This window comes from Bufo bufo, chromosome 2 (genome assembly GCF_905171765.1).
Source record: "Bufo bufo chromosome 2, aBufBuf1.1, whole genome shotgun sequence".
Taxonomy (NCBI): domain Eukaryota; kingdom Metazoa; phylum Chordata; class Amphibia; order Anura; family Bufonidae; genus Bufo; species Bufo bufo.
Window position 1 is genome coordinate 718,824,529 of NC_053390.1, and position 21,917 is coordinate 718,846,445.

General features: G+C 42.8%; 1 protein-coding gene across 2 annotated transcripts in view; it reads right to left on the reverse strand.

Moving 5' to 3' along the window:
- Positions 1-21,917, reverse strand: part of TUSC3 (tumor suppressor candidate 3) — a 357,616-nt gene that overhangs the window by 125,082 nt on the left and 210,617 nt on the right. For both annotated transcript variants that reach the window (XM_040418803.1, XM_040418804.1), the window contains exon 4: positions 840-980. In XM_040418803.1, the coding sequence (XP_040274737.1) occupies positions 840-980 (141 nt within the window). The remainder of the gene's footprint in view (positions 1-839; positions 981-21,917) is intronic.

Sequence of the window (21,917 nt, forward strand, 5' to 3'; positions counted from 1 at the left end):
ATGTTTATTTATTTCGTTATTTTAGTTTTTTTATATGGGGAAAAGGAGGTGATTTGAATTTTATATATATATATTTTTTCAGGTATTGTGGCAGACCTCAGATCCTTCAGAGGGCCAGAGGCTACCATAGCAACCAAACAGCTCCCATGATCACCATGTGGGGGAGCTGTTTAGACCCCAAGAGTGCAGCACACCTGGGGCAAGGCCTTTTAAATGCCGTGGTCAATTTGACCATGGCATCTGAGGGGTCAAATGTTTGCTATTGGTGTTTTCGCCAATCATTGACATTGTCTATAGGCAACTCCTGTGTAACAGCAGGCTTGCTCCAGACATGCGTCATACATGTACAGTGCATGTCGGGAAGGGGTTAACCTTGTACTTTTACTTATTCATATAATTTTAATTATCATGTTATTCTATAACCACTGGCTAACAAATATCCATTACTATCAATAAGGCCTCATGCACACAACCATATGTATTTTGTGGTCGGCAAAAAATAAGGATGACATCCGTGTGCATTCCGTATTTTGTGGAACAGAACAGCTGGCCCCTAATAGAACAGTACTATCATTGTCCGTAATGCGGACAATAATAGGACATATTCTATTTTTTTGCGGTCCCATTGAAATGAATGGTTCTTTATACAGTCCGCAAAAAAAAACCTGAATGGAATGCCATAGTTAGCAGAAAGCTACGAGTCTTCTAAAGATACACCGGACTTCGTCTACTAAACTAAAGTGACAGGTCTAAGAAGACCTTCAATAACAGAATAAACCATATACTATGTGAATAAAAATAGGAGTAAAGATGTATGTTGCCAAAATCTATTTACGTACATGAACATCGGTTCTGTCAGCAATCCATTTTGCTAGTTGTTCTGCAGCAAACCCAATACGCTGAAGATCGAAGGTATCTGCTCTCTTAGGCTTGCCTTTGGCTGGAAAATGCATGAACGTAGGGGCTGAATTCATGTTAAGCTGTAGTGAAGAGCAAAATAATAATTATTAAATTTACTGTGCACTGAAATGAATGGTCAAGTAAAACATTTTAGTTAAAGATAAATGTGTAACCACAATTACATATACAATAAGATGTTAATAAAACAATGCAATGATTTACAAATCTCATAGACCCATACGGATATTGTATTTACAATAGAACATAGAACACATATCAGAGGTTGAAAGCGAGACATTTTACCATTTCATGCAATCAAAATCTCAATTACAACTTGATGACAGCAATGCATCTCAAAAAAGTTGGGATAGGGCCATGTCTACCATTGTGTAGCATCCCCTCATAACAGTGTGTAAACATTTAGGAAATGAGACCAATTAATGGCGTTTTGGGAGAAGAATGTTGTCCCATTATTTTCTGATGTAGGATTCTAGCTGCTGAGTCTTCTTTGCTGGATTTTTTGTTTTATGATGTGCCAAAAGTTTTCTATTGGTGAAAGGTCTGGACACCAGGTAGACCTGGTCTCTTCCTCTGCGAAGCCATGCTGGTGTGCTGGATGAAGTATGTAGTTTAGCATTGTTTTGCTGACATAAGCAAGGTCTTCCCTGAAAGATGTCTGGATGGGAGCATACTGTATGTTGTTCTAAAACCTTAATATACTGTTCAGCATTGATACCATCAGAGATACAAGCTTTTGAACTGTGCGCTGATAAGCTGGATGGTCCCTCTCCTCTTGAGTCCACAGAACATGAAGTCCGTGGTTTCCAAAAATAATTTCAAATTTTGATTCATCTGACCACAAAACCGTAGAAAGTTTTCCATTCTATCTCAGTCCGTTTCAAATGAACTTTTGCCCAGATCACGTTGACATATGGCTTCTTTGCGTGATACAACTTTAACTTGCATTTCTGGATTGCACTATGAACCGACACAGACAATGATTGCACAGACAAGGATTTCAAAAAGTGTTCCTTAGCCCATGCAGTGATTTCCAGTACAGAATTTGTTTTTTAATGCAGTGCCGTCCAAGGGCTCATAGATCACTAGTAGAGATGAGCGAATCGAAGCTGACAAAGTGGAATTTGTATAGAATTTCAGGAAAAATTAGGTTTGCAACGAATGTGAATTTCCTTGCGCTTCGTGGTAACGAATCACAATTTTTCCTAAAATGGTGGCTACACGTGTGAGGACATGAGGCAAGGAACTCTGGTAAGGCTGGATGACCCATAATGCCATGCATGCAGCCAATTAGCAGCCAGCCAGCCCTGTGATGTCATAACCCTATAAACACAGCGGCCATCTTAGAGTCAGACATTTTCCAGCGTTCAGAGTGCAGGGACAGAAGTGTGAAGGCACTAGAGACAGTAATTGGAAAAACCTGAGTGTGGAAAAAAAAAAGACAAAAAAAAAAGATTTACAAGTGCAGGGAAAGGATAGGGAGGAATCATTTCACAGCATCTTAGCGCAGGGAGAGACGTCAGAAGGCGCTAGGGACATTGATAGGAAAGCGATTTGCAAGTGCAAGGAAAGATTATTTGGGGATCCAAATAGCCATTAGACAGCTCTGTCATTTGTTATTGGGCTGCAAGTGCTATGTTGAAAAGCCTTTAGTGTCTTATATCTTAGTATCTTATATCAGTACTACAAGAAAAATATATACGCATTTCACTTCTGCAGTTATTTCTGGTGAAAGCGTATAGGGTCGTATACGAGTAAAACAAAGAATATATATTCGCAGTGCATTTCTACAGTTAATTCTGGTTAAAGCGCATAGTGGCCTATTTCAGTCCAACAAGAAAAATATATTCTCAGTTCACTTCTGCAGTTATTTCTGTTGAAAGCGTATAGGGGCGTATTTCAGTAAAAAAATAAAAATATATATGCATTGCACTGTTGCAGTTATTTCTGGTGAAAGCGTATAGTGGTGTATTTCAGTCCAACCAGAAAAATATATTCTCAGTTCACTTCTGCAGTTAATTGTGGTCAAAGCGTTTAGTGGCCTATTTCAGTACAAAAATATAAATATATTCGTAGCTTTTGGGGGAGGGGGGTGTAATTTCCATTTAATTTGTTTAGTTCAGCTACAAGTACGTCAGGCAGAGAAGTGCCAGGCCATGCACAGAGGAGTGGCAGAGGCCTGAATGTTTCTGGGGCAAGCAGAGGTTGCAGCAGAATAAGGAGGCATGGCATCAGGAGTCGCAGTGAGAGGCCTGATCTCCCACTGACATCTAGCGGTCGTGTCTTGACCAGCAACCCAGCGGTTCTTGATTCTTTAACTCTGTCATCCACGTCACCCAAAGTGACATCAGACACCCCCAGCCAACAGTCAGTGGGTTCGTCAGACACAACCCTTAGTTGGCATGGCCTGGGAGCACGCCCTGTGCCCTCACCTTTCCTCAACCTGCCTCTGTCTTTTGCTGTTCCCTTAGCCACAAAAGTATTGTGTGCAGTGGGCTCAACTTCACTATACAGCAAGAATGAGGTACTAGAAGACAGTCAGCAACTACTGCCCAGCCAAGATCTGGAGGAGACATCCGCCGCTAACTCCGCTAGGCGGGCAAGTAGTGATGAGGAGAGTGGCGCAGGAGCTTGTGTGGTGAGCGGTCAGGCTCCTGACCCAGAGACCATTGAGGAGGACATCAGTGACGCGTAGACACTACTCGATGATGAAGCCGATCGCACTTGGGAGCTGGGTGAAGAAGGGGCTTTGTCATCATCGGGAGAAGACGGTGGCAGCTTGCCCGTCAGGCAGCGGCTAAGCCAGCAAGTCGCTAGCATGGCCGGGAGTCAGCAGGGTGGCAGCAGTGGAAGGTCGGGAGCCAAACAGGCACGGGGTAGACCACCAACTTTGCAGCAGCCTACCTGCCCGAAAAGGAGTGGTGGACGGGTTCACGGAAGCAGTGGCGGTAGCAGTCAGTTAGTGAGTAGTGATGGGGGGAAAATTAGGTACTCAGCGGTTTGGCAGTTTTTTGTGAAGCCGCCGGAGGAGGTCAACATGGCCATATGAAGAATATGTGGGCAGAAGGTGAAGCGTTGCCAGGGTGCCAATGTTGGCACCACGGCCCTGCGTCAACATATGCAGCGTCACCATAAAGTGGCCTTGGAGAAGTGTGGCTCCGATGTGGTGGTCCAGCCTGTCACAGCTACCACTGCATCACCCAGCGGCACGCATCCGGTTTCAGCCAGTCATGGCTCCACCACCTCAGCCGAAGGGAGCTGTCTGTCATTCCCATCTTCTGCTGGTCCAGATGCTCCTGCTCCTCGTCAGTCATTCCATCAGCGATCGATCACCGAAGTGATTGCCAAGAAACAACAGTATGCGTGCACGCATCCAACGGCGCAGAACCTGAACGTGCTCCTGTCCAAGTTGCTGGTGCTTCAGTTGCTCCCTTTCCAAGTGGGGGACTCTGCACCAATTAGAGAACTGATGGCTTGTGCCGAGCAGAGGTGGACAGTCCCAAGAAGTCATTTATTTGCCAAAAGGCAGTACCAGCCCTGCACAAACATGTAAAATAGACGGTGAGCCAGTTCTTGACCCTGTCGGTGTCTGCCAAAGTGCAAAGCAGCGCCGACGTGTGTAGCTGTAACTAAGGTCAGGGACAATACATGTCCTTTATGGCCCACTGGGTGAATGTGGTTCCTGCACAGCTACACCAGCAACTTGGCCAAGACACTCCGCTTCCGCCTCAAAGTTGTCATGCCATTGGTCCTGTGACAATGTCCGCCTCTGCCTCCTCATCCTCTACCATGTCCTCGGCCTCCACTGCAGGGGTAAGTCACAGTGCTCCTCTAGCATACCACATGTGCAGGGCTAAGGCGGTGTCAATGTGTTCTGCACCTCGTTGCCCTGGGCGAATGGAGTCACACAGGGGAGGAACTGCTCCATGTGATTCATGAAGAAATCGAATCCTGGCTTTCTCCGTGACAAATGAAAATCGGAACAATGGAGACCGACAGCAGGAAGAACATAGTGTCGGCACTAAGACAACCAACTCCTGTTTTTTTGGGCATTAGCAATACTGATGGATTATTGAACAAATGCTGACCGAGTGACGGCGTATGCTCCACAGACAGGATCTGTTTTTTGTGGGTTATTGTTCTGACGGATCAGAGGAAGGGCAAAATAATCAGTGACGTCAACACAAACTTACTGCTAACACCCTCTCCACTCTGGTTGGGATGCTCTACTTGTATAAGTGTTTAACAGAACAGGTTCTGTAGACATCTATGTGGAATTAGCTGACGACGGTGTAAAAGGAGTGCGCTTCTTCTTGGCACTAACATCGACTTGTAAGGTTGAGTTCATACTTCACTAATTTGGACAGTCACAGGGCCAAAACTGACCAAATAACTGAAGTGTGCAGTCATTCTAAGAGTGACACCTGTCATCTGCATGTCATATGGACTCAATATTATTTCACTACCACAGCACACTCCCTATGCATGTTGCTGCAAGGCACAATGTTCTACACCACTATAAAGGCTCTCTGCAGCCAGAAAATAGCAATTTTTTTAACGTAATTCGCCGCAAATCTATTCGGATCGAAGCTAATTTTTCCAAAAATATTTGGCGAACTGGCGAATCGAATTATTGAACAATTCACTCATCTCTAATCACTAGCATCCAATATTGACAGTCGACATGGTCCCTTGCACACATGGATTTCTGCAGATTACCTAAATCTTTTGATATTATGTATTGTACATGATGACATATTAGTAGCATAGTATCATAGTTTATAAGGCTGAAAAAAAGACATCTGTCCATCCATTTAAGCCTGTTGTCCTGCAAGTTGATCCAGAGGAAGTATTCACAATTTTGCAATGAGAAACATTTTTCTGAAACGGTTTCACAATTTGTAGATGCAAATATTGGTGAACTTCTGCCCATCTCTAACGTACTCTTTTCATACCAAGTCATGTAAATTAGTTGCAAATTGCTCCTCCAGTTGTTAGTCCTACTCACATTTACACCGTTTTGTTGGCCCTGTCCCAACATCTGAATTGTGTTTTATGTTCTTCTTTTTTTTATAATGACGACCTATCCACAGCAAACTCGCCCCACCTTAACCCTGTGGAGAATGTATGGGGTATTATCAAGAGAAAGATGAGGGACACTGGACCCAACATTGCAGACGAACTGAAGGCCACTATGAAAGCAACCTGGACTTCCATAACACCTCAGCAGTTCTACAGGCTGATTGCCTCCATGCCACGCCACACTGACACAGTAATTCATGAAAAAGGAGCCCCAACCAAGCATTGAGTGCACATACTTTTTAGTAGGCCAACATTTCTGTATTAAAAATATTTTTGTAATTTGACTTATATAATCTAATTTTCTGAGATACTAACTTTGGGTTTACATTCGCTGTAGGAGAAATAAACGCTTGAAATAAATCATTCTGTGTGTAATCAATCTATATGATATATGAGTTTTACTTTTTATTATTGAGATGCACCTTTATGTGGCAGGGTCTGAGGCGTAAGTCACTGCCCTGTGGTTATAGTATGTCTAACAGTGGTTGGTAACTTTGGTTTCCCTGTCTTAGTGTTTTACTGCCTATTATGCCTTAATACCTGTATTTTGCAACTTGGTTTGTACTATACATCAGTTTGCGGCTCTAGAGCAGTGATGGTGAACCTTTTAGAGACCGAGTGCCAATCTTCAACCAAAAATCAACTTATTTATCGCAAAGTGCCTACACAGCAATTTACCCTGAATACTACAGTCCAATATAGTACATCTTCTATGTACTTTATCATTTGGCTATAAAAACCTGCCTACATTTAGTGCGCTGCTTGTGCTGTACATAGTGCGCCCTGCGCTGATGAATGGCGGGTAAAGTCTAAGGCATATTAGTATGCCTTAGACTTTTTCCAGGGTGCGGGTGCTCACAGACAGGGCTCTGAGTGCCGCCTCTGGCACCAGTGCCATAGGTTCGCCACCACTGGTCTAGGGTGTCATATATACTTACTGTACATGAGATTTATACTGTAGAGGTATGTTTTTGATTAACAGTGTAGGGCTTTGACTTCCCACCATACTGTATTAACTATGATTTACCTAATAAAAATTATATCTATTTTTTTTATACAAGCAATGTTTGGATTTTGTATACCAAGTACTTTTTTAGGAGTTGTATGCTATGGTCTTAATCCCTGGGGAAGACACCTACCGTAGCTTCTTAGCTGGGGTGAGTAGGTGTTGATTATGACCAGATCTCATAAAATGCCTCCTGTTCCCCAACAGGAAAGATATGCGTCTCTAATAAGATCAGTTACGGAAAGTACAGACAAAATACTGACCGCATCCAGTTCAAAAACTTTACCGACATACAACGTGCTTTACATTGTCGTCGTGCTGGGTTGCGTAAATTGTGTGGGTCAATGAACAGGCCATTGGCATTAGATGTTGCATATCACAGTATATATGATTATACCATCCAGCCACGACACAAAAAATATAAGTAAGACACATTTACATTCCACCATGTAAATTTACCAGTATTTAGTAAAGATTATCCTGTCCTTTCAGCTTTTACATTTGGTATAAAATGGCACAGTAAGGGTAGTTTCACACTTGCGGCAGAGGATTCCGGCAAGCAGTACCATCGCCGGAACTGCCTGCCGGATCAGTCAAAACGCATGCAGACTGATGGCATGAGTCATACGGATCAGGATCCTGATCCGTATGACAAATGCATTGCAATGCCGGATCCGTCTCTCCGGTGTCATCCAGAAAAACGGATCTGGCCTTTTTTTTAATTTTTTTTGCTCAGACCGCAATGCCGGATCCGTTTTGCCAGAACACTCGGGGCCGGATTCGGCATTAATGCATGTCAATGGGAAAAAGTGTTGCAGAATTTTGGACAGAGATCAGATCGCAGCATCCTGCGGTATTATCTCCGTCCTGAAAAGTCAAAAAGACTGAACTGAAGACATCCTGATGCATCCTGAACAGAATGCTCTCCATTCAGAATGCATTAGGATAAAACTGATCAGTTCTTTTCCGGTACTGAGCCCCTAGGACGGAACTCAGTGCCGGAAAAGAATAACGCTAGTGTGAAAGTACCCTAAGGCAAAAGAGGCCTTACGAAGATATAAACTGGATTTAGGGTAAACACATCACGACTGTCCGCTCTTCAGTCTTGTATATTGTGTCCTTCAGCACAAAACGGAATTAGTTACCTTAAAGGGCTTCTCCAGGATTTACATATTGATGACCTATCCTCAGGATAGGTCATCAATATGAGACCAGCAGGGATCCAACTCCTGGCACCCCCACCAATCATCTGTTTCAGGAAACCATGGGATGTAAATCCCGAAAAACCATACTGTGGGCGGATAAATAATAGGTAACATAAGTGTCTATTTAACAAATTCTGGTGAATTAGCAGGAGAGCAGCTGTATTTGTAACTAGCTACAATGTATAGACAAAAGTGTATTTGTACTTTAATGATAGAAACCTTGAAAAGCAAGAAATTGATTTGATATTCACAGTTTGAACACGAGGAGATAGGGATTTATATTGTTAGAAGAAAAGCTGGACATGAATAAAAGTCTGTTCAGCTTGACACTTGCATTAAATTATGAAAGCCCTGCTACACAATGATTCACCTCTCAACAAACTGCAGCACAAAACGGAAAAAAACAAACTAAATAAATTACGGTAATGAAGTACTGAATGACAATGAAGCAAAGTGAAGGAACAAAATGTGCCAAAGCAGGCAATGCATATTGTACATTAGCCTTATGTGGGTTTTTAAGGGGTTTTCTAGATAAACCGTTTTTGTTAGAAGACCTCCTAAAAATAAGTTGATAATAGGGTGTCCTCATGTTGAGCTCTGCAACTATTCAATCTGTAGAAGACCCTTGCTGCAAGTGTTCAATTTCCCAGCAGCGGCACCACAGAGGAAATAAGGCATTTATTACAAAACTGCCACTGAAAGCAATAGGAGGTTCATATAATGCATGCCAGGTTCTCCATGGACACCAACACTCTTCCAACTGAGGGACCACCTCTCTATATTCCTTAATATAGTTTTTGATCATGGGTTTCCTACACCAGACAAACCATACAGGATATTTCCTCTAAAGGATTATGCCATGATTGATGTAAAAAATTAAAATCAGACTTCATTCATCATTTATGATGGGACAGGAATTTTTTTAAATGTAGTACAGATGATGACTGCCTATGCAGAAAGCAAATCAGGAATACCAGAACTTTATGTTGGGAAAAGTGCTGGTCAAAAACATTTTTGTGTGTGTATCTAGCAAAATGTTAGCAAGGGTCATCCACATTCAAGAGCCTAGAGAGGATATTTGAGAGATTTGCTCCTCACATGGTAGTTATAGAAGATCAGGATCAAATTAGGTTTTTGCTTATTTTTTGGAATTATATAAAATCACAAGGAATAATGTATGATGTGGAATTATATTTGAGGGCTCTTTCGTTTCCAGTACTTTCGGATATCCAAAGGGGGAAGCTTGAGGAGTCGATAACATTAGAAGAACTTAAAGCAGCAGTTCAATCATCTACAGGGAACACCTCCCCTCAATCTGATGGTATTCCATTTTAATTCTACCAAAGTTATGGAGCTGTGATCCTTCCAAGAATCTCTCTCAATTGTGTAGTTATCGGATTCCATGTCAGAAGAAAAAAAAAAAAAAGGCAAGGACTCCTTGCAAAAAGATTCTTACCAAAACCCATGTTAAGTTGTTTGCAAAAACACTTACTACAAGGCTTAGTAATGGAATTAACTTTAGTAATTCATCCTGACCAAAATGGCTTTATTCCCAAGGGTTCTCATCTTAATTTGCATCGTCTTTTTGCAAACATACAGTCCTCATGGGAGGGATCACGCTCCATCCTGTCGCTTGATGACACTAATACCTTTGACAGGGAGGAGTAGGAGTTCCTCTAGAGTGTGATGGGTAGATCTGGATTTGGAATACAGTTTATTGAATATGAGTAAGCTATTGTATAAATGTCCAACAGCCAGTCAGAGAGTGACATCCTGCTTTAACTAGAGGTACCCGTCAGGGATGTCCTCTTTCCCAATGATATCTAAATTGAGCCACTGGCAATTTGTGTTAGACAAGATAGTATTATTAAGGGTTTAGGTGTGGGAGGTTAAATGGATCAGATATCTATGTATGCAGATGATATATTATTTTATACTAGTGATATGAATAATACATTTCCAAGGATTATTCAAGTGGTAGAGAGCTGCTGAGGTTACTGGGTTTGGTCTTTAACTGGTCCAAGGCTGCTCTTTTGCTTTTAGATAGACTTGAATTAGACAGTGGGGGGGATTTGAGGGTCCTGGGCATGTTCGAATGGCTTGAATATATTTCTATTAGGATTTCAGCAAATATTGATGACCATACAACAATTAATTTAATACCCCTGATATAAAAACATGAGGACTAAAATTACGTAAATGGCTTAAACTACCTCTATCTAGAGGCGATAGAATGTCGCTGGTTAAAATGGTAATCTTACCAAAAATTTTGTATGTCTTAAGAGTATCCCCTGTTTGGATTGAAGACAATTCTCCAAAATAATTAAAAAAAAAAAATAAAAAATATTAATGATTTAATTTGGGGAAGAAACAAAGTTAGGATAAAAAATGGTCCATCTGTGTGTCCTTGGGCAAGAAGGGTCATCCCTTCCTCACTTTAAGGCTAGATTCACACGACCGTATGTGTTTTGCGGTCCGCAAATTGATTATGACATCCGTATGGATCCCGTTTTTTTTTTGCGGATCCATTGTAACAATGACTATCCTTGTCCGTAAAACAGACAAGAATAGGACATGCTTTATTTTGTTTGCGGAGCTACGGAACGGACATACGGATGCGGATAGCACACGGTGTGCTGTCCGCATTTTTTGCGGACCCATTGAAATGAATGGGTCCTCATTCAATACACAAAAAAAAAAAAAAAACGCAACGGATACGGAAACAAAATACGTTCGTGTGAATGTTGCCTAAGGGAAATTTTTTAGCTTCACAACTATGGCTGTGTACTAACTGGGAATATAGTCAGACGATTAATAGGCTTGTAAGGCAATCCCCTTTCAATAATATATTTACACAGAATCTGGGGAGTTAAGGTATGGTGAATAAAAACCTGGCCTATTGATGAGCTTCTCAATAAGTTTACACTAATGCCTCTTGCAAACGACCGTATGCCCTCCGAGATATACGGTCGGGGAGCGGGCCATGTGTCCCGGAGCGTCATTGATCGTGCGCACGGGAGCACACAGCATCATAGATTACAATGATGCTGTGGACGTTGGGCCGCCCGCGGGACTATTATCCCGCACTCATAAGATCGTGTGAGTGCGGGACAACAGCCCTGCGGGCGGCCCAACGTCCACAGCCTCATTGTAATCTATGATGCTGTGTGCTCCTGTGCGCACGATCAATGCCGCTCCAGGACACAAGGCCCGCTCACCGACCGTATATCTCGGAGGGCATACAGTCGTGTGCAAGAGGCCTAAGGGAAATGTTGGGGATCAAAGGAGTGCTTTCATGTACTCCTCTCTGGAACCCTTATTATTTAAAGGAATTTTTTAAATGTCTGATCATCAATTTTGGGTGAAAAAAGAATATTGTTTATGTTGCACATGTAGTTATGGATAGGGAATTGGTTTCATATAATCACTTAATGTCAATAAGGAATATGGGGCCCCAAGGTTTCTTCAGATATTCCCAACTGTGCTCTACATTTAATGGGACAGGGAATAATTCCCTGTTCAATACTGAATCCCTGAACTGAGCGTACTACTGGAATATATCATTAAAAAGAGTCCCTCGGGGGTCTAACTCTTCCTGGTCAAATTGCATGGCATTTGGAGATTCCAGCCCTATCCCAGCAAAGTTGGGAGAGTATACATGAGAACTTGGTGAATGTTTCACACAATTATTACCACGTGATAGTTCAATTTAATATAATTCACAGATTATATGGTACTCCAATCCTTATGAATAAGATGGGATTTAAAGATACTACTTTCTGCCTACGATGGAGGTAACTATCAATCTGCTTTGTCCAGAAGTAAAGCAATTTTGGGGTCTAGGACTTGTGGTTATAAAGGATCGACTTTAATTACAGATCCCGCTTAGTGGACAATGTGTGATTCTTAATCTTTAAATGTAGTAAGATAAAGGGGATATTGCTTATGCTGAGTTCACATCAACTTTTAGTTTTCCGTTGTTCTTCTGATCCATCAGAAAAAGAAAGATACAGTGGATATAAAAAGTCTACACTCCCCTGTTAAAATGTTAGGTTCATGTGCTGTAAAAAAAAAAAAAAAATGAGACAAAGATAAATCATTTCAGAACGTTTTCCACCTTTAATGTGACCTATAAACTGTACCACTCAATTGAAAAACAAACTGAAATATTTTAGGTGGAGGGAAGAAAACAAAAAAAACTGAAATATTTTTTTTTACATCACAGAAACCTGACATTTTAACAGGGGTGTGTAGACTTTTATATCCACTGTAAATTAAATAAACTGATTGTTTACTTTGAGCATCAGTTATGTTCAGTTAGCATCAGTTTGCACTAAAAATAACTGATCTGTAGGGAAAATGGCCAAATTGTGCGCCCAAAGTGTCAATATTTTGCATGGCCACCATTATTTTCTAGCACTGCCTTAACTCTCTTGGGCATGGAGTTCACTAGAGCTTCACAGGGTGCCACTGGAATCCTCTTCCACTCCTCCGACATCACGGAGCTGGTGGATGTTAGAGACCTCGCGCTCCTCCACCTTCCGTTTGAGGATGCCCCACAGATGCTCAATAGGGTTTAGGTCTGAAGACCAGTGATGGCCAGTTCGCAGTGTTCGCCAGCGAACACATGCGGGCTGCCATCTTTACTCACAAGTCCGGCAATGCACAGGTAAGCCCTTACCTGTGCCGGGAGCCGGTCTGAAACAAATGCGGTCACCGGGAGCAGGCAGTTCCGAGAACAGCCCGATGAAGGTCCCCGGCGGCTGTTCTCGGAACTGCCTGCTCCCGGTGACCTCATTTATTTCAGACCGGCTCGCGGCACAGGCACAGGTAAGGGCTTACCTGTGCATTGCCGGACTTGTGAGTCAAGATGGCAGCCCGCATGTGTTCCCTGGCGAACACTGCGAACTGGCCATCACTGATGGAGACATGATTGGCCAGTCCAGCACTTTTACCCTCAGTTTCTTTAGCAATGGAGTGTTCATCTTGGAGGTGTGTTTGGGGTTGTTGGAATACTGCCCTTCAGTAGGTCACAGTACATGGTGGCATTCATGTTTCCCTCAATGAACTGTAGCTCCCACAGCCAGCAGCACTCATGCAACCCCAAACTATGACATTCCCATCACCATGCCTGACTGTATGTAAGACACACTTGTCTTTGTACTCCTCAACTGGTTGCCGCCACACACGTTTGACACCATCTGAACCAAATAAGTTTATCTTGGTCTCATCACACCACAGGACATAGTTCTAGTAATCCATGTCCTCAGTCCGCTTGTACCAGAACTGAGATCTACTCCAGCCAAGAGGTAGAGTAGATTTCTGGTGTAATATGCCCCAGTATTCTGGAGAACCTGTGGTTAAACAACTCCTTCCCATGTCTTGTCCATTTTTTGCACACGTGGATAGAGTGTCAGTGAAAGCTAAAAAAGTAACAAATTCAGAAAACTGGCATAGAACTATAAAAACTGACCCCCAACAAGTAGAAAACTAAAATTAAATATCTAGAAACTAAGCAGTGCTATACGAGTCTATCCTGCTTGTTTATGCGACTGCCAGATAGTCATGTAGTCAGGAGAAGTAAGGATTAAATTGGATTTTTACATGTCAGATCCCTGCCCTGATGATGAACCATGGCGGTATGTTTTTGCCCCCTATCATGTTGAAACAACATCTCCTTGGTTCAGTTGATGATGATGATGATGACGGCTGAATGACACCTACCTGATGTCTGTAGCCAGCTTTAGTCTACTACTGCATCAAATGGAGAATAATCTGCCTATTGTACAATCCATACAAAGGGATGAATACTGGTCTTTTAAGTTCAGCTTCTCGGTACTTACTGCTCTCTTCCTTTTATGAAGATCATCATAGAAAACTCAGTGAAATATGTTCTGCCAAGAAACAACTGACATTTCCTATTCATTCTATTCGGATTTCTCAGAATTCATTGTATGGATCACCGGGAAATCAATTGTTTAGAACAAAGAAAGTAAAAAAATATATTTATGCACTATAAGAATCAGTGAAAAACTGGAGCTTTGCGGAAAATATTCCACTCATACTGGCGCTAGTTTGGCCCATGGCTTCCTGAGAAAATCTGATTGTATAACCGATGCCTTCTCATCTATTATCTTTGGTTCAATTATGTAAAAATAAAGGAACAAAAGGAAGGTTTTTATTTTATTTTACAGGAAAAACAACAAATAATAAGGGAGCATAAAACATGCTGTTGTGCTGTGTCAAATTACATGTTTAAGCCTCCTGGTTTAATTCCACTTGGCTTCCACCCAGGGTCTAATTTGAGGATCTGAGATGGGGGTTTGATCTGAGGATCTGATATGGGGTCTAATTTGAGGATCTGAGATGGGGGTTTGATCTGAGGATCTGATATGGGGTCTAATTTGAGGATCTGATTTAAGGTCTGATTTGAGGTCTGATTTGGCATCATTACTTCTGGGGCACAATGGGGGATATTATTACTATTGGGAGCACTCAACACTATGCACTCTGGCAGATAATTATTTCTATTGGTGGGACTTTGGGGAGCACTATTACTGTGAGGGGCACCATGGCACAGTATCCGCTTAGCATAATTATTTGTGGGGGACATTATGTTTACACTATTAGTAATACTACAAGTGTTTTTAGGTCGACTGTTTCTGCAGTATAGTATTGGGGAGCACACCGGGCACAATATTGGGGGTGACAGCATGGGGTGTTCAGAAGGTGTGAGGATGATGGAAAAGTAGGAAACTAAGATGCCAGTCTGTCAAACTCTGCAGAGATAAGAGATGGCTAAGAGAAATCGTCATAGTGGTCTGGTCTGAAAGGAGAAGATCTACATTAGAAGAGACGTCACTGGATGTCAGAGGTATATGGCGCTGTATTACCCTGTATGTTTTGTAGCGCTGTATGTAATGTTTCCCAAGATTGTATTTAACAGTAGGGCTTGAGGGAAGGGGTTAGGTTGAGAATTTGGCATGGGGGGGGGGGTGCCTTTTCAATTTTTGACTCAGGCAGCAGAGAGGTGAGATGCACCCCTACCCCTTGCAACAAAGCACTGAGGGGAGGGGGGCCCAAGCTGAATTCTTGCATCAGGGCCCATAAGCTTTTAGCTACGCCCCTGTGTATTGACATGCGCCAGGATTGTGAGGGAGAGGATACGTAACAGGACCGAGTGGTAAGCGCTCAATACAGGCAGTGCAGGGAGGAGCTGTTATAGGGAAATAACTGTGTTTATATACTGTATAGCAGCTTCCCCTGCCTCCCTACACTGAGCGCTTACCACTCGCTCAGACATCTGGAAGCTGTTCTAGCGACAGTTATGTCCGTATATATATATATATATATATACACTGTATAGCAGCTTTCCCTGCCTCCCTACACTGAGCGCTTACCACTCGCTCAGACATCTGGAAGCTGTTATAGCGACAGTTATGTCCGTATATATATATATATATATATATATATATATACACACACACACTGTAAGCAGCTTCCCCCTGCCTCCCTGCACTGAGCGCTTACCACTCGGACATCTGGAAGCTGTTCTAGCGACAGTAATGTCCGTATATATACTGTATAGCAGATTCCCCTGCCTCCCTGCACTGATCTCTTACTGCACACACAGGCATCGCTGTTTCAGTAGTCAGCCGGGAGCGCAGGGTAAGGCTCACTAACAGCGCTGGCCACACTGATCAGTGAGTATAAACATACTGTAAACTATCATATTTAATACAAGGGGAAATGTATATGTAATACATAAGGCTCCTGTGCCCACCAGGCTGTGAGGGAGCATGGCGGGCAGAGGACGTCTCTCCTATCCTGATAAAAGACGGATGGCCCTTAGCAACCCTCATTTGAGAGAGAGCTGCTACGGGACATTTCAACCCCAGTTTTCTACCACAAATAATCGTTTTTCCTTAAATAAAGTATATTAAATGTTCCCTGTCACTGTCCCTACACATTAGCAAAAAAATAAAACGGCAGTTACTCTATAAAGATTAGTTTGACATCCCCTTTAAATTCTACATGATCCTGTATCAAAGTGCTGGATTATGACACTTTTTAGATCATCGAATACTGGATTAAAGGAATTTTCACGTTTATCATTCAAAAGGGCCGTTTCACCAGATTTTGCAGCTAATATCCATTGAGACGGCACGGTTTTAGCTGCTTCATTAAATAGCAGAATACTTTAAGAAGATTAGGGCGGCTGATGAAGTATTCACTTAATTAACCAACTAAAGCACCACTTTTAATGTTCTATGTAATATATCTCACATTCATTCAGGACGTTATTTCATTTCACTAGTGCTAAACTAATATTTATGGAGGAGCAAAGGAATTTACTTTATAACAGATGGTCGTCTTTACAGAAAGGTGTGAATTATGTTAATGCACAATAGTAACATAAAAACTGCATCTGCTCTTTTCTTCCCGAATTGTCTTTCTCTAGAAATTGCATTCGGTATCTTACCAGAGTGAGCTGAAGTAAGCATATGGCCGGTATATAGAAAATCTGATCAATAAAGGACTTACGGCAAACAAAATATTTCTATCTAATGTATCCTGAAAAGTGCGTGACATTTGATTTTGTTCGGGGTGAGAAATCTGGCGTTTTATTCCCTTTTTGTGTCCAAAAATGATTTATGAGGACATAAAACACAAAAAGAACATTTTCTATGAAATGTCAGCATGTATATGAATACATTTAGCTATCTGCAGTTTAACATGCTTCTAACCAAGTCCATTTACAGGGGTCAGAGTAACAGGACAGTCATGGAGGTACAGCAGAAATGGTACATCCGGTAGTTTACACCATTTGTGAGGTTTAAAAAAAAATATGAGAAAAATATGAGAAAAATGCATACATTTTTACCGCAATTGCGTGTTTTACATCAGTGTGTTTCACCCCCCCCAAAAAATGCATCGATAATTATTGCATGGCAATCATGGAAAAATATTTGTTTGTTTTTGTCATAGATTTTTAGGGTCATAAAAAAAAAAATAAGACCTGGCTTAAATCAGATCTGATAAATGGATTAAGAAGAAACAGATTATCAAACTACCTCTCTTCATATTGGGTTCGGGGTATACCCTTAGTATACCACTTTTTGTGGTATATCTGTTGCAGATTGCGGTGCACAGTTTTGTTTTTCTCTTTTTGCGGACCTTTTCAAGTGGATGGTTCCGCATATGGGCTGCAAACAAAAAAAATATATAATGGACACGCAAAGAACATAAGGTCGTGTGCATGAGCCCTTAATGTGGACTGAGAGGTTCTATCAGATCAGTGGGGGTCCGACTCCTGGATAGTACGAGTTCTGCCTTCTCTTCATTATTTACCTGCAGTGGTGAGCCGGTGTCATTACAGTGGGAAGGAGCAGTTGTAGCTATAGGCTAGGTCTACACGACGACATTTTTCGCGCGACTTATGACAGATAGGGCACAACTACACTGCAACATTTGTAGCGCAACATTTCGTTGCACCAATGTCGCGCAACAATTTTTATAATGGCAGTCTATGGTGTCGCACTGCAACATGCTGCGACTGCGATGCAACAGTCGCAGAAAGATCCATCTCGAATGGATTTTCTGCGACTGTTGCGTCGCAGTCGCAGCATGTTGCAGTGCGACACCATAGACTGCCATTATAAAAATTGTTGCGCGACATTGGTGCAACAAAATGTTGTGCGAAAAATGTCGTCATGTAGACCTAGCCATACTCTATGGGATGAAGGAGCTGTAATTCCACCTGCTCGCCACTGCAGGGCCAACAGAGAGCAGGGAAACGTTGGGCTCGCAGGAGCGCTTTATTCTTTTCAACCAGCTGATCGGTGAGGGTGCCTGGAGTCGGACCCCCACCACTCTGATATTGATGACCTATTCTGAGGATGGGTCATCAATATCGGAAACCAGACAACCCCTTGAAAGAAGTTGTCTAACACCCTGCCCTCCCACCACTCAGCTGTTGTGTAGTAGTTCTGGTTCTGCGCTGAAGTGAATGGAGGCAGCACTGCAGTAACCAGCCCCACAGATGGAGCAGTGTCGTTCTGGTGCCGGAGCTACTGCAGAACAGCTGATCGTCCAGGGTGCAGAGTATCGGTGACCCGCCAATCAGATAGAGATGGCTTATGCTAAGGATAGGCCAACTCTTCTAAAGTATTTTAAACCCCTTTAAGGAATTTTTATTTTATACTTTCAAGTTATTTATAGTTAAATGGACTATGCATTTTCATCTGTCCTATTAGGTTATGTGGTATCATAAATATAAGCTTGCAAGTGACAGATTTTCCCTTGTGGAACTGGGGGCATAACATCAGCAGAATATTACAATGCTGGCAATGTATATAATGTTACAAAATCTGGTGCACATGCTAAGGGTACTTTCACACTAGCGTTTTTCTTTTCCGGCGCTGAGTTCCGTCCTAGGGGCTCAAATCGGGAAAAGAACTGATCAGTTTTATCCCCATGCATTCTGAATGGAGAGCATACCGTTCAGGATGCATCAGGACGTCTTCAGTTCAGTCTTTTTGACTGATCAGGCTTTTCAGAAAACCGTAGCATGTTGTATTTTTACCTCCGGCCAAAAATCCTGAACACTTTGACTGAACGCCGGATCCGGCCTTTTTCCCATTGACTTGCATTAACGCCGGATCCGGCGCCGTGTGTTCAGTCAAACCGGATCCGGCTTTTGCATTTAAAACCCGAAAAATGTGAAAAAAAAGTTAAAGTCCATAAATGGCGGATCCGTTTTTTCCAATGCATTTTTTCATTGTGATCAAAATCCTGATCAGAATTCAAATGTAATCCGTTTTCACACGTTTTTCCGGATCCGGCGGGCAGTTCCGGTGTCGGAATTGAACGCCGGATTTAAACAACGCTAGTGTGAAAGTAGCCTTAGGGAAAAAAAATAAACTTTGAGTTCACCCTTTAGAATGCATAGAGAGAATTCTGCGACGCATAGGCAACAAGATACCTGACAACATAGCCTGTAACGCATTCTGTCCGGAGGCAAACACATGGTTAATAACACATCAATCAACACATGACTTATATTGTATAATGACAAGGAATAAACCAAAGCAACACTAAGACAACCATCAATATGGAAGAATAATATGTAACTTAAAGGGGTTGTCCAGCCCAATGGTTGTTTTTAAGGCGAGGATGATTTTTTCACTAAATACAACAAGCTCTTGGGGCTAGCTACAAACAGCATAAAAATATATGCCATCAGAATCAGATGGGCAGGGGCCCGACATCCATGGAGCTGGTAACTGCAGTGCTTCTCAGATTCTGGAAGTCAGTGACAAAGCTACACCTAAACAGCAGCGGAGGTGCAGCGTATCAGACCCTGCTGATCTGATATTGATAGCCTGTTCTGAGGATAGGCCATCAATATAAAAAAAAATGGACAACCCCTTTAAGGGTCCATTCACACATCCGCAATTCCATTCTGCATTTTTCGGAACGGAATAGCGGACTCATACATTTCTATGGGGCCGCATGACGTGCGGCCCCGATCCGGAGTTGCGGACCCGCACTTCCGGGTCTGCAATTCCGATCCTGAAAAAAATAGAACATATCCTATTCTTGTCCGCAATAGCGGACAAGAATAGGCATATTCTCTTAGTGCCGCAAAACACACACGGATGTGTGAATGGACCCTAAGGGTCAGAACAACAGTCAAAAACTGAAAGCTAAACTGAGTCTCTACCTGTATAATACATGATAGAACAGGAAGGTGCAGTGTCGGACTGGGGTACCTCGGGTCCACCAGTGTAACTGATTCTGGGGGCCCACCTTAGGGCTCCTGCACACAAACCTATTTTTTTTTCCATGTCAGTACCTGTCCCTTCACTTCAATGGGGCCGCAAAAAAAATAAAAATGACTGTGTACATTCCGTGTCTGTATGTCCGCATGGCCGTTCTGCAAAATGATAGAACATGTCCTATTATTGTCGGCACTACAGACAAGGATAGGACTGTTCGATTAGAGGCCGGCTGTTCTGTTCCGCATAATGTGGAATGCACACACCCAGTATCCATGTTTTGCAGATCCGCAATTTGCAGACTGCAAAACATCCAACGGTCGTGTTCTTGAGCACTTATAACAGAAATATTAAAGATGAAGTATGATGGTAGACACTCACAGCAAAACGCCCAAACATACATGTGGCAGATATTACACATATATGGATATCCTGCACTTAAGTCAGTCAGAAACCAGACACATGCAGCGCACACCAATCACTCATTGGACAGATTCGGCACACAAGACACTTCTACATGGGTCACATGTCACTGATGCATATGTCACATGCTGCACATACACCACTGAAACATAGAACATATATAGCACACACCAATCACACATAGGGAACACGTAAAGCACACACCAAGACATTTATGCCTAACCCTATTAAGTTCAGCAATTGGCATTTATCATGTAGAGAAAGTTAATACAAGGCACTTCGGGTACTTTCACACTAGTGGCAGGGCGGATCCGACGGACTGTTCACCCTGTCAGATCCGTCCTGCCGCTATTTCGCCGTGCCGCTGCGCCGTCCCCACAGACTATAATGGGTACGGGGGCGGAGCTCCAGCGCAGCACGGCGAGAGGCCGCCAGACTAAAAGTACTGCATGTCCGACTTTTTAGTCCGGCGGCCGGAGCTCCGCCCTCGTCCCCATTATAGTCAATGGGGACGGAGCGGCAGTCCGGTGGCACGGCGAAATAGTGGCAGGACGGATCCAACAGGGTGAACAGCCCGTCAGATCCGTCCTGCCGCTAGTGTGAAAGTACCCTTACTTTATACACAGCACGTATCCATGGTTTTGACCACTCTGCAATCCAGCAGCGGTGGCCGTGCTTGCACACTATAGGTAATGGTGTTGGCTTATGCGCACTTCCAGCCTTTCCCTATAGTCTGTAAGCACGGCCACTGCTGCTGGATTGCAGGGTGGTCATAACCACGGATACGTGCTGTGTATAATGTGATGGAAAGGAGGCAATATGGATCATAACAATACATTAGTAAGTGCCTTGTATTAACTGCATGATAAATGCCATTTACTGAAGTGAGATAAACCCATTAACCCCTTTAAGCATAAATGTCTGGCATGAATTTTACCTCCTCAGATTGCACATAATCTACAGTATATTTAAAAGGGTTGTCCTACCATAATGTCCTATCGCCTATCTCCAGGATAGGTGATAAATATCAGATTGCTGGGGGTCTGACTGATGGAACACCCACTGATCATGAAAGGGGGTCCTGAGAAATTCAATTACATTACAGCCAATCTATGTACACAAGAGTCTTAAGACCACGTTCCCTTGATCAGGGGGGTCCCAGCAGTCAGACCCCCATCAATCAGACACTTATCACCTGCCGTGTCGTAGATGTTGGACCTTTTAACATTCCTTATCTTTAAAGAGGACCTCAGTATACAGACATGGAGAGTGGCGCCCAGGGATCCCCCTGCTCCGTTCTCCCGGTAGCTTCATAAGTTAGGCTCCACCCAGAGCTGAGCCAGGGCCGGCGCCACCCATAAGCAGAGTAGGCCACCGCTGCGAGTGCGAGCATGAGTTTGTTCAGTCACTTCGGGCAGAACGAGCGGCACGCAGCTGACACACAGCTACGAGACCCTGGTGTATTTAAATCTCATTTAGGCTGTCTTTCAGAAAAGTTTCTCC